At 42.7% G+C, this 14,066-nt stretch overlaps 1 protein-coding gene across 1 annotated transcript in view; it reads left to right on the forward strand.

Annotated features, from left to right (window-relative positions):
- The window catches only part of MEIOB (meiosis specific with OB-fold), a 564,292-nt gene that overhangs the window by 498,040 nt on the left and 52,186 nt on the right, over positions 1-14,066 (forward strand). Inside the window, exon 10 of the mRNA XM_069212275.1 lies at positions 6,952-7,141. Within this exon, the coding sequence (XP_069068376.1) occupies positions 6,952-7,141 (190 nt within the window). The remainder of the gene's footprint in view (positions 1-6,951; positions 7,142-14,066) is intronic.

Consider the following 14,066-nt stretch of genomic DNA (forward strand, 5'->3'; position numbering starts at 1 on the left):
ACCCCTACACCTACTACTTCAATTATATTTGAGACTCCAACAGCGTGTAGCCGCCAGACCTTTGCTACCTCTGGTACCTGGCCTTTTAGAGCCTGCTATGGAAGTCTTCCTTACGCCGGCCACAACCAAACCTGCTCCCACCAGAATACAGAAAAGGTATCATCCTCCAGAGCAAGACCCTTTGTTTCTACGTTCTGACCCTCCACCTGATTTGGTGGTCATACTGGCTGCTCGCAAATCCCACGCAACATCTCCGTCTTCCACCTCGCCTCTGGACAAAGAGAGTTAGGAGGTAGAATCAACAGGCCGCAAAGTCTGTAGTTCAGCCGCAACCTCCATGAAGACGGCAACTGCAACTGCCCTTTTAGGCAGATATGACAGGGATTGTGAGATTCCCTTCTCCAAGTTTGCAGAGCATCTTCCGAGATCATAGGGAGGATTTTATGGAGATAGTCCAAGAGGGTGCTATGTTCTTGAATCAGATCATCAGTGCAGCAGCGGATTCTTCATTGCTCTCCGCACATACATATTGCCACGGAGTGACACTTCGGAGACATTTATGGCTGAGGCTTACTTCACTGAAACCGGATGTTCAGCAGCGTATTCTGAATCTGCCGTTCTCAGGCTCCCCTCTATTCGGCTCCCATGCAGATGATGAAATGGCAAGGATGAAGGCTGAGGTGGACACTTTAAAGGCAGTGGGTCTTGAGAAACCCAAAGAGCAAAGAAGGCCCTTCCGACCTTTCCAGCGTCACTATCCCACTCAGAGGGTTCAAACCCCTCAATGGGTCCCTGCAATATCACACCAACAATACCAACGATCTTATCAACCTCAGCGAAATACACTGAGAGGCCGTTTAACCCAGCAGTCCAATCAGGGTTCTCGACAACCTTCAGCTTCAAAACCCTGAAAATCTCCTTCCCTCAACTCCGTTACCCACTCCGGTGGGGGGGAAGCATCACCAATTGTTTGGCAAAGTGGCAAAAAATTACAATGGACGCTTGGGTCTTAAACATTGTACAGAATGGCTATTGTCTAAGGTTTTCCACTCCGCCCGCAAACATTCTGCCAAAATCCACCAGTTCTCATCTCGGCCTTCTAAAGGCAGAGGTTTCCATCCTCCTAGAAAAGAAAGCAGTGGAAACCGTTCCCCTCAACTAGCGGGGGAAGGGCATTTACTCCAAGTATTTTCTCATCCCAAAGAAGGACAAGAGAGAGTTCAGACACATTCTAGATCTTAAAATTGCCAACAAATGGGTTTGAAAGGAAAAGTTCAGGAGGCTATCCTTACACCAGATATACCCTCAGATTCAACAAGAGGACTGGCTTTGTTCGGTAGACCTTCACAATGCTTACTTTCACATCCCCATCGCGAAAAAGCATTGGAAGTTCCTGAGGTTTGTGGTGGGACAAGATTACTTCCGAAACACCGTCCTACCATTCGGTCTCAAGTCAGCACCCAGAGCCTTTTCCAAATGCATGGCTGTGGTGGCAGCACATCTACGAAGACATTGGATCTACATCTATCCATACCTGGACGACTGTCTAATCAAAGCATCCACCCGTGCAGAAGCCCAACTCCATTTCCAGTGGACCTGCGACCTCCTTTATCGGCTAGGCCTTCATGTCAATTTTCAAAAGTCGATGACAGTTCCTGTCCAGAAGTTACACTACTTAGGAACTACCATAGACACACTACAGGCAAAAGTGTGTCCTTCGGAGGAACGACGCGTATCCATTCTCCAGAAGTGTCGGGCACATCAAACTATGCGTCACCCAACAGTGCGCACAGTCTCTTCCTTTCTCAGCTCCATGACCTCCTGCATCTTTCTGACACCCAACGCTCGCCTCCACATGTGACCTCTTCAGGAGTGTCTGGAGGACCAATGGAGTCAACCGTCGGGGAACTGGGAAAATCAGATTTGTCTGTCCACCCATCCAATCAGATCTCTTGCTTGGTGGTGTTCTCCACACAATCTCCTAAAGGGGATACCTTTTCGTCCACAGTCTGCAGCACAGACTATTGTGACAGATGCCTCTCTCCTCGGATGGGGAGCTCATATGGGTCACCTACAAGCACAAGGTCTCTGGTCTTCCAAGGAGTCGTCATACCACATCAATCTCCTCGAGCTCCATGCGGTGCACCTAGCTCTGAAGGCCCTTCTCCAGTCATTCACCACCGACAACTTGCTTGTACAGACAGACAACACTACCACCATGTACTATCTGAACAAGCAGGGGGGCACCAGATCCAGAGTCTTGTCTCAAGAGTCCCAGACAATATGGCACTGGCTCCTAGCCAGGAAGTTGAACATAGTGGCAACCCACCTTCCAGGGGCTCAGAATGTACAGGTGGATGCCCTCAGCAGACTTCGTGAAGAGAACCATGAGTGGGTGCTCAACGAAGATGTCGTCCAAGATATCTTCCATTGGTCTGGCACACCTTCTATCGACCTCTTCGCCACAGAGGAAAACAATAAATGCTGCGCCTTCGCCGCCAGGTTTTACCACCCAGAATCGCTGGGGAATGCTCTGTGGATAGACTGGTCCAACAAATTTCTCTACGCCTTTCCACCGATTGCGCTGATCAAACTCTCAATGACTTCAGCCACATTGATCCTCATTGCACCAGAGTGGCCGAGACAGTGGTGGTTCCCAGACCTTTTTCACCCGTCACTCCGTCCACATCTCAGGCTACCATGCAGACCGGACCTCCTGACGGAGGGCAGATGAAACACTCCAATCTTTCCTCCTTGAATTTGGCAGCATGGCTCCTGAGTTAGTCCAGTACGGACACCTAAATCTTTCACAGGATTGTATGGAAATCCTAAAGTATGCAAAGCGGCCATCTACCCGTACAGCATATTCCTTCAAATGGAAGAGATTCTGCATCTGGTGTTCTTCTAAGGGGATAGACCCTACATCTTGCCAGGAAGATGTCAATCTACCATACTTGCTACATTTGGCTCAGTCTGGTCTGCAACTCTCTTCCATAAAGGTCCATTTGGCAACTTTGACTGCATACAGAAAAAGTCCTTTGCAAACCTCTTTCTTTAGGATGCCAGTCATCAAAGATTTCCTAGAAGGGTTAAAGAAGGTCTTTCCTCCAGTTAGGCGTCCTTCTCCACCATGGAAACTTAATGTGGTCCTTTTCGAGACTCATGCAAACTCCATTTGAGCCCATACACAAGGCATCTCTCCAACATCTAACTTGGAAAACTTGGAAAACTGCTTTCCTTGTGGCAATCATATCAACACGAAGGGTTAGCGAGATTCAGGCCCACTGTACCCACGAACCTTACCCAGTATGTCACTCCTCCAAGGTAGTATTTCATACACATCCTAAATTCCTACCCAAGGTTATATCTGGTTTTCACGTCAACCAACCAATCAATTTCCTTACCAACTTTCTTTCAGAACCCATCTACTCCAGCAGAGAGAGCTCTCCATTCTCTAGATGTAAAGAGGGTGTTAAGATTTTACCTAGATAAGACCAAGTCTCTTCGAAGATCTTCACAATTGTTTGTTAATTATGGTCCACTTAGTACCGGTCTGGCCTCCTCCAAGCAGACAATATCGAGATGGATTGTCTCCTGTATTCTATTTTGCTACCAACTAGCTAACACGACACTAGCTGGCAGACCAAAAACGCATTCTACCAGAGGCAAGTCAGCAACGACTGCTTTATTGAGAAATGTTCCCTTAGCAGACATTTGTAGAGCTGCGAATTGGAGGTCTGTTCACACCTTTACAAAGCATTATTGTCTTGACTCCGATGCCACGGCAGATGCTCAAGTAGGACAGGCTTCTCTCAGGAACCTCTTTGCTTGAAAATATAGTTCATGAGTGTCCTGTCTACTCCTTTGCGGTTTTTGGGATGAGCTTGCTATTCTATTCACAGTTTATGACTATACATGGAAATCCCCTACGAGAGAAGGAATAGTTTCTTACCTGTAACTCCAGTTCTCTCGTAGGGGTATTACCATGATAGTCATAAGCGACCTTCCCGCCTCCCCGGTGGAGTAGACAGATTACTAACTCAATTTACTCATAAATCCTCAGCTAGGACTTCCTACAAAATGAACTGAGGTAACTGCCTCTCTCTAGGCATGATGGGATACTGGAGGACTGGCTGCTCTTAAAGGCACAGTCATGTTTTTCTTCATTACTATGGCAGCCTATGGGCTACATTGCCCTGCACTTCTTCATCAGTGTTTTACAATATAGAAAAGGGTTGTGAAGGAATTTTTCTGCAACATTTGCCATTCATTCAGGCATTTAAATGCAGACATCTCAAATTTGTCCCTTTTAAAGATAGACTGGATAAAGTATTTTGGACACTGTAGCCTTTCCCCTAGGCTGCATATGAACATTCTTAAGTGACTTGGCAGGCCTTTCTGAAGTAAGGCGAACATTGACACTTAAGAAGTTATATTGGAAAAAGTGCTCAGGGGTTCCCGCAGATGGGCGGGTAAAAATTCACAGTTTGTGACTATCATAGAAATACCCCTACGGGAGAACTGGAGTTACAGGTAAGAAACTATTCCTTCTCATTGCATGTGTTGGGAGAAGACAGAGGAGAGGAAATGCAACTGTGTGTTTGTTTCCAGTGAATTCAAGGCTGCACAATATTTCATTTTATTTAAATAAGTGTTTTTCTGTATTCACAGGCCTCTGCAGAAAGCTCTGCCGGTTTGAGAAATACAAGGAGCCCCAGTTTGGGCCATAAATCAGCTCATGGAGAAAGGGTTTTAGAGGTCATCTACAGTTCAACCAAAAACCTTTCTGGGTTCAGTTTCATATGTATCAGTGTGAAGGTGTGTTTCATAAAACTGAAAATGTGTTGGTATGACTGAGGGATTAGGAATGAGGAGTAGGGATGATGGTTGAGGCATGAGAAGTAGGAATGATGAGAATATGGATGATACGTAGGGATGAGAAGCAGGGATGAGGGATGAGAAGTAGAAATGATGGAAGAGAAGTAGAGATGTGAAGCAGAAATGAGGGATGAGAAGCAGGGATGATGAAAGAAAAGCAGGGATGATGGGTAAAAAGAAGGGATGATGTATGATGGATGAGAAGCGGGGATGAGGGATGAGAAGTAGGGAGGATGGAAGAGAAGCAGAGATGATGGATGAGAATTAGGGATGATGTATGATGGATGAGAAGCAGGGATGATGGAAGAGAATTAGGGATGATGGATGAGAAGTAGGGATGATGTATGATGGATGAGAAGCTGGAATGATGGAGGAGAAGTAGAGATGATGTATGATGGATGAGAAGTAGGGATGATGGATGAGAAACAGGGATGATGGAAGAGAAGCAGGGATGATGGATGATGGATGAGAAGTAAGGATAATGGATGAGAAGCAGGGATGAGAAGCAGGGATGAGAAATAGGGATGATGGATGAGAAGTAGGAATGAGACACAGGGATCAAAAGTAGGGATAATGGAAGAGAAGTAGGGATGATGGATGAGAAGCAGGGATGATGGAAGAGAAGAAGGGATGATGTATGATGGATGAGAAGTAAGGATAATGGATGAGACGCAGGGATTAGAAGTAGAAATGATGGATGAGAAGTAGGGATGATGTATGATGGATGAGAAGTAGGGATGATGGATGAGAAGCAGGGATGATGGATGAAAAGCAGGGATGATGGATGAGAAGCAGTGATGATGTATGATGGATGAGAAGTAGGGATGATGGATGAGAAGCAGGGATGATGGATGAGAAGCAGGGATGACGGATGAGATGTAGGGATGATGTATAATGGATGAGAAGTAGGGATGATGGATGAGAAGCAGGGATGACGGATGAGAAGTAGGGATGATGTATGATGGATGAGAAGCAGGGATGACAGAAGAGAAGTAGGGATGATGTATGATGGATGAGAAGTAGGGATGATGGATGAGAAGCAGGGATGATGGATGAGAAGTAGGGATGACGGATGAGAAGTAGGGATGGTGTATGATGGATGAGAAGCAGGGATGACGGATGAAAAGTAGGGATGATGGATGAGAAGTAGGGATGATGTATGAGAAGCAGGGATTAGATGCAGAGATGAGAAGTAAGGATGATGGAAGAGAAATAGGGATGAGGGATAAGAAGTAGGGATGATGGACGAGAAGTAGGGATGATTGATGATGGATGAGAAGTAGGGATGTAGGATGAGAAGTAGGGATGATGGATGAGAAGTAGGGATGATGTATGATGGATGAGAAGTAGGGATGATGGATGAGAAGCAGGGATGAGAAGCAGGAACGAGAAGTAGGGATGATCAGTGAGGAATGAGGATGTCCTAAAATGGATGCCATAGAGCTGAGTCCCAATGGCTTGGTGTCTGCATCAAGAACATCTATGATGCATTGCACTTCAAGACTGATTTAGTCCTCCATATATTTATTTATTTATGTAATATTTGTACAAAGGCAATCTTTCACCATAGAAGTGCAATTTAAAGCTGACCTAAGTGGAGCCCATGGCAGAAGGTGAAGATCTGGATCAAGACAGCTTAGCAAAAAATGCAAACTTTTAATAGCTTCTCTGAAAAAAACAAATAATTCTGGGTGCACTGCGTGGATAAGATCAGTCAAGCCGGACAGTTGTGACTACACTTCTAGCTTCTGACCATCTTGCCTTCAATTTTCATTGCTAATTTGTTGCATTTGGCACCGAAGTTTGATGGTGCTCTCATAATTGATCTCCTGGAAGTTTTCCGGAATTGAAATGCCATACGATAGCTTCAACTAGATGGTTAAAATGATAGTAATACATTCTACCCCTTGTATACGTAAATGGTGAACTTGTTAGTAGGTACTTCTCCCATCGCATACTTGAACTGTACTATCTATAGTGAGAACCATGATGATGTAATTTTATAGCATATGTGCTGTGAAAACACTGAAAATCGCTTCTTCATAATTATTTCATTTGTCATTCTGTTTTCAGTTCAAGATGCCGGTATATCATTAATGATGATTCAAACACATGCACATATAGTTTCTGCAATGACATCTCTTCAGAGGCGAAATATGTGGTTACTAGTTTTGAATTGCTAGTGGACCTTACCGACCATACGGGCACACTTCAGTGTTGTAACCTGTCCAGCACCGTGGCGGAGGAAGCATTGGCATGCACGGTACATAATTAAACTGTTCACTAATTTACTTTATTTTCATTATTGACAGCTTGACCTTCAAACATGGCTTAATAGCCAAATTGCATCAAACTCGGTTATGAACTAGTATGAATTTCAGGACATTCTCAAAGCCTATATGTTACAGGGCATACACGAACAATCCATAGTACAGGCACACATATAGTAAATGCATATACGCAAATGTCCAAACAATATAGACACACATGCGCTCACATGAAATCGATACAAACACACACGCAAACACACTTTTATAGTCAATTCCACAGGCAATATACATAGTTGTCCATCTTTCAGATACATCTGTAAGGCAGGACCATCTAGAAAAAAAAGAAAGGAAAAGGGGAACATTCAAATCAAAGCCCAGACTTAATGAAACTTGAAAAAATATAAATGGACGCACAGGAAAACCGCTAAAGTTACTTTCGAAAAAATTTTTTTTTTTCAGAACGGCCTAACTATGCGACATACAATTTTTCTCCTCAATTCAGCTCTAAATGAATTTTCAATTTTCTGAATGTCTAGGATAGCCAAATAAATCCTAATACTGAATTATTTCTGTGAGTTGTGTATTGGCGGTTTGGGTCCCAGAATACTGAAGAAATTGTACACAAGTTGGGTAGTATATGACATCTGTTAAATTCAGCAGTATGAATTCGCAATATTTCAGCAGCAAGCATTCAAAGTAAAGAGATATTTATTCTAAACTAGAAATTGGAGATCTCATAATAAGAGAGTGGGATTATTTTGCGTAATAAATATTCAGAGCTAATTTACTTTGGCAGGTCTCATGAATTGCAAGGCTGAATCTTTTAAATCTAAGTGAATGGCAGCCTTCGTCTGACACATTGTGCTATGTCTACACGTTTCTTTTATCAAAAAGGGTTAATTGTCAGGCTCAGTGGGAGGCAAAGTGGATTCAAAACTGTGCCAAAATAATTTACCAGAAGGATCTCACTTGATCTTTTTAACATTAGATTGATTTTCTAAATATAATTAAAAACACAGCAGCAATGTATTCAACAAAACATACAAAACAGAAAATAAGTTGTGTGAATTCGGCATATAAATTATCTAGAGAAACAATAGAGATGCCAGATTTAAAAGACATATATTTAAATAGCTGAGTCACTCAGAATGAATAACAAAATGATCCCGATCAGAACAAAACCCATAAAAATATGCATGTCGACCTAGTCCGAGAATAATTAAAAACAAGCATTTGCAATGCACTAGGGTCTCGCATTTCTCCGAGATACAGCTATTAGCAGTTGTAAACTCCCAACCGGATTTTTCCTTCCACATTGAAAGAAAAAAACAGCGCGACCGCAATGCTATTACCAGTTGTAAACTCCCAACCGGATTTTTCTTTCCACATTGAATGAAAAAAACAGCGCAATCGCGCTGCTACAGTTCACTCGTATTGAAACCTATCGGCAAAATTGTAATTATCTAGGTAACTGGCAAAAGTGCAATTAACTATGTAACAGGGTCGATGTTATGCAAAGTGCTTGACTTCTGCCAAGCGAGATCGCGCTGTGAACAAAAGATAAAAAGTAGTTCACAAACATGACGGGAAAGAGCGAGCCTCGCATGTTTTCAATACTTGGTCGCTGCGCTTGAGGAGGGCTAACCACTGAAAAAGGCATGACGTATGCGTGCCTTTCACTAATGAAAGCAAGCAGATTTTAACAGGCAAGCCCACGAACCAATAAAAGACAAGGGACATGACGTGACCAGGGCTCCGAGCCCTTTTCTAACTCCTAAAGCGTCTTGCAAGCGAAACGCATGTGCAAGCGCATGCGATACAGGCTCGACCCTAATAAGCCAACATGGCAGCTGTGCCAAGTGAGTTAACATGAGCCTGGCGACAACAGAATTCTAGAGCAATAATATGATTAAAAATAAGCTCTAGTAATAAAAGAGTAAATGCACAAAATGATCTGTAAAGAGCCCTGAATAAAGTGTTGTATCAAAAAAACTCTAAAAAGTAGAGAGCAGCGAGTGTGTAAGAGTATGTAAGTCTGTAAGACTCTAACTTAAAATAAAAAGTCAATTTATTCTGTTTTGTACAATAGCTTATAGAGAACAAATTGAGACATTTTTAAATACATTACATTCTTTCAGCACTGATTTAGGAAACAATATATTACACAAAAATAAAAAAAACACTTCTTTTGCTTTTCATTCAGACACTTATATCCCTAAAATACAAATAGTAAAATATTCTATAAGCATTCATAATTCATGAAATTTTTGCATTAGAAGTAAAAAAAAAAAAGTAAAATATATCGTATAAATGTGTGCTTTTGCACTTCTTTCTTTCTGCACGATCAGGGACACAGAAGCTTCACATAATAAGCAATAAAAGCATTCAATCTTGCCAAAAATAAAAGCATTCAATCTTGCCAAAAAGTTACAGACGTCACCCTTGAAAAGTTACATCTTGCTAGCAATGGAAAGATACAGAGACTAGCAAAACCCATTTGTGGAAAATTAATTAACAATATTTTTTTGCTTTACAAAGAAAGAAAATTGTGCACATTTATTTGGTATGCATGTTTTAAAAGCCTACAGGTAGCAACACAAAAATAATGTCAAGTACATTTGTAATTTGTTAATTAGCTTTTTCAGCTAAAACCCCTCAAGATCGAGATGGGTTACAATTCCCCATTGTTTACTATTGGCTGAGTCAAAATAGATAGCATGGGTCAGGACTAACATGGTGCCAGCGACGTCCACAGGAGCTGAAGCTTATCTCCTAATATCCCTTTGCTACTAATCCAGCCAGAACCTTCACTGAATTATGCAACTATGCAGCTGCAGGGGAGAAAGGGGGAGAAAAGAGAGACCACCTCAAAGGTTGTTGGTGCCCCTTCAGATATTGTAGTTTCTCGACTCCCTCTCTGCTAGGTCTTCTGTAAGATTTAAGGAGGCACATTTGATTTGCTCTTACAACTAAGCACAGATAACAATTTTACATGTGTATTTTAAATACATATGTTAATTACTTCAAGTTATTCTCTCACTATTAACCTATATTAGTCTCCAAGGCCATACCTAATCCTCTCTGAGCTCAAGCTTTTCGCTTATATTTATTTAAAGATCTCTTTTACATCTCTGTCTGATATGAAGAAGTTAAAATATTTTAAACCTATTTATCGTAGAGTCCTGTACTACATCTGTTGCACTGCTGTCTATATTGCATTGACTGATTTCTGTTATACAATCCAAAATCTAAAACACTGGTGCATCTATATATATATGAGAGAAAGGGGTCTACGGCGGTCTGCTTACTGATATGTTTTTGTCTGTTATGCTTCTTATTTTTATTTGTTCATTTTGTGCTAGACTACCACATGGATTCTCCACTTGATGACTAAAAATTAAGTTTACTCCAGTATTGGAACTTTCATAGATTCACAGGCTTGAATCATTCCCCGTCGTCAAGATGGGAGTCCCGGGTACCTTTAATTAAGTAGTACTAATATAGGTTAAACCTAAAGGCCCATACACTTCTCAGTTTAGCACTCTATCAGAGTCATTTTAAGAAAAAAGGACCAAACTTAAGAGCCCATAAATCAGGCGACACCACCCTTTAGAACCTTCCTGAGGGAAGTTCCAGTTCCTCAGATTTTCTAGTGCATGTTGTGCTAGGGAGTCTCCTCAGAGCTCTGCTCTCCTTTTCTCTATTGTGGAATACCCTAAAGGTTATACTCTTCACAACTAATTCTGACTGATAGCAGGTAAGGCCCCCACCATGCCTGACAAGGAGAAGAAGGGCTTCTTCAGATCCTGCAAAACCTGTGGAAAAAAAAGGTTACACTCTGACCCCCTCACCAGAATTGCATATACTACCTTTACCCAGACCACTCTGTCAAGGACTTCAAGGTATGTTGCACCTTCTTCTCTAAAACCCTGAAGGATAGAGAAGGCAGATTGTTGATATGGCTGCAAAAACTTCAATCTAAAGATAACCCAGTCTCTTATTCTGATAGTGATGATTCCTCCACATCTTCCAGGAGATCACATGAAAGAGCAAGATCTCCTCACTCAAGGTCCCCCTTAGAACAGCCAAGAAAGACCTAAAAAAAGTCGCCTCAGGGTCGAACAAAGGCCTCAGCCCTTCTTCATCTCCTCACAATTTCTCTGCAAAAGGGGAAAGAGTACATTTCACCAGTTCAGAAAGGGCTAAAAATTCATCTTCTGTGCCTCCTTCTAAGTCAGCTGAGTCGTTTAAGAGACCTTCCTCTGCTCCTACAGTGGACAGGCCACTTGTCAAATCCCCACTGTCGACAACCTCGTCGACCACAGCAACAACGAGATCTGTTCCACAGTCAATGACGGTTTCCGTAATAATCCTGACGATGGCTCTGATGACGATGACAAAGTCGACGACGAGTCACCCATCGTCCACGAGGACAATGTCAACAACATTGTCATTGGCGAAGACCTATACTTCTTCATCATCCATAATGGTAACCATGGTTTCATCATTACCATCATCACCGAAGATGACCCCGTCAACGATAGCTTCCACCACGAAACCGTCAACGGTTAAAATATCTTCAAAATCTGCAACAACGAAGGCAACATCGACGAGTGCCCCTTTCACGCCGTCAACGAAGGCGTCTACGACACCGTCAACAAGCTCGTCAACGACATCGTTGAAGAGAGAAAAAAATACACAAAAAGCAGACAACTACAAAAATTACACCGGCGCAAACTTCTCCTAGTAAAATAACCCCTTTAATACCAGTCCATCTCTTGGACGGTGACGACGAATCGGATGATGAGGGTCCATTTGGAACAGCACACAGTCCCTCACAGTTGGATGTAAAGTACCAGGAGGACCACGATGAGTATGGCGAACCTTATGACCCACAATACTATGCTAGTGATCAAACAGAGGCAATTATGTGCCGACATCACCCCATATGTTGATCAACTGCCGGAGGACATTAAAGCGGAAGCTGAAAAGATATTACATGAGGGAGAATGCACATCAGCAGAAATAATTGATTGTGTGATGGGCATAGCCACAACTTCATTTCATCAGCATACAGGGGCTGCAGTCCTCAGAAGGCAAGGTTGGCTGAAGTACAGAATAAAATACTAGACCTTCCATTTGATGGTCAAGCGCTTTTTGGGAAACATATTGACGAGGCATTGCAGTCAATAAAATCCGACACAGAGGCGACAAAATCTTTGGGAACACTGTAGTTTCAAAAGTCTTCAGTTCGTGTCACGATAGGGCATGGAATGTCTTCAGATAGGGGAGGCTATCAGCAGTTTAGATATCTGTCATTCGCATCCACCTACCAAAAATTTCCCCAGCAATACTCCCAAAGACAACCTTCGCAAGCAGCTTACAATAGGTCTACGACCAGAGGACGTTTAGCTCGTCCAACTAAAGACTTATCTCCCAGAGCACCATGTATCCAGGACTCCGGCTACTCCCAAACACCTACTGTAGGAAGCTGGCTCTGTATATACTATCTCAAAGTAAGAGATAGTGTACACAGAGTCCAAGGGTTCCCCTAAGAGGTAAAATAGTGGCAAAATTAGATCATTCTAATGCTCTATTTTGTGGTAGTGTGGTCGAGCAGTAGGCTTATCAGAGGGTAGTGTTAAGCATTTGTTGTACATACACACATGCAATGAATGAGGAAAACACACTCAAAGACTTAACTCCAGGCCAATACTTTTTATATGGAAAAATATATTTTCTTAGTATATTTTTAGAACCACAAGTTCAAGATCTGAAGTAAATACATAAAATGCAAGGTTCTCTTCCAGGGGATCCTCATCAATAGTCATAAACATTGAATATTCCCGCCCTTGTGCGGGGACCCCGGAGCATATATATATAAAATACATACATATTATCATGTGTAAAACAGCAATGCAGGCTATAATCATAAATAGGCTAAAATGCTTTATTTCTATGCAAGTTTTTTTTTTTTTTTTTCATATTATAAAATCACAATAGATCATAAATATCTACCTAAGCCCCAAAAACTGGACTTAGGGAAGTAAACAGCAGTAAATAGCAGAGAAAAATAGAAAAAACCACATTGAAAAACAATGAAGCATTCTTAGCCAATAGGCTGCATGCAGGTTAACACAGGAGAACCATAAAAACTTTGGCACCGTGCCTTTAAGACCCTGAGCACCTCCAGTATCCCACCATGCCTCAGGGGTGAAGGGAAGGTGACAGTTGGTTCACAGTTAGGTCAGTTCTTTTTTCCGGCTTCTTCTGAGAGGATCCTGGAGCATTGAGCTCTCAGTTTTTCTGAGTTTTTCTTCAGAAAAATCCCTAAAAATAGTGTTTTTCCTGTTTACTCGACAGATAACATCTTTTGTCTGAGTTTGGCAGTCTTTTCTGACAGAAAATGCCATCTCTTTTTGTAAAATGTCCTTCTTGTGGGAAGAAGAAAGCCCAGTCAGACCCACACTCTCTGTGTATTGTCTGCCTGCCACAGAGTCACTGTCCTGACACCTGCAAGTATTGTAAGAAGATGTCAAGGAGGACTCTCAAAGACAGAGAGAAAATCAGGCTGCATGGGCTTCAGGAGAGGAAAAAGTCAACATCCTCTTCACTTCCCAGGCCTCCAACAGAAGGAATGGCCAGATCGACGTCGACAGGTAGGATTGTGCCTGTTTGTTCTCCATCGACGTCATCGTTGCCACCGTCTTACCGGCATAGATCGCCGTCGACGGTGTCCAGACCGACGTCGAGGGACAAATCGTCGAAGCATGGACAGCACAGGGGTACATCTCCGTCGACGGCAGGCCGCCGTTCGGCGTCGAGCCATCTCCGGCGCTCCCGTTCGCCGTCGAGAACGTCTCACCCCTTGGCGTCGAAGGACAAGACGTCAAAATCGCCACGACGGCATGAACATCC

This window comes from Pleurodeles waltl, chromosome 10 (assembly GCF_031143425.1).
Source record: "Pleurodeles waltl isolate 20211129_DDA chromosome 10, aPleWal1.hap1.20221129, whole genome shotgun sequence".
Taxonomy (NCBI): domain Eukaryota; kingdom Metazoa; phylum Chordata; class Amphibia; order Caudata; family Salamandridae; genus Pleurodeles; species Pleurodeles waltl.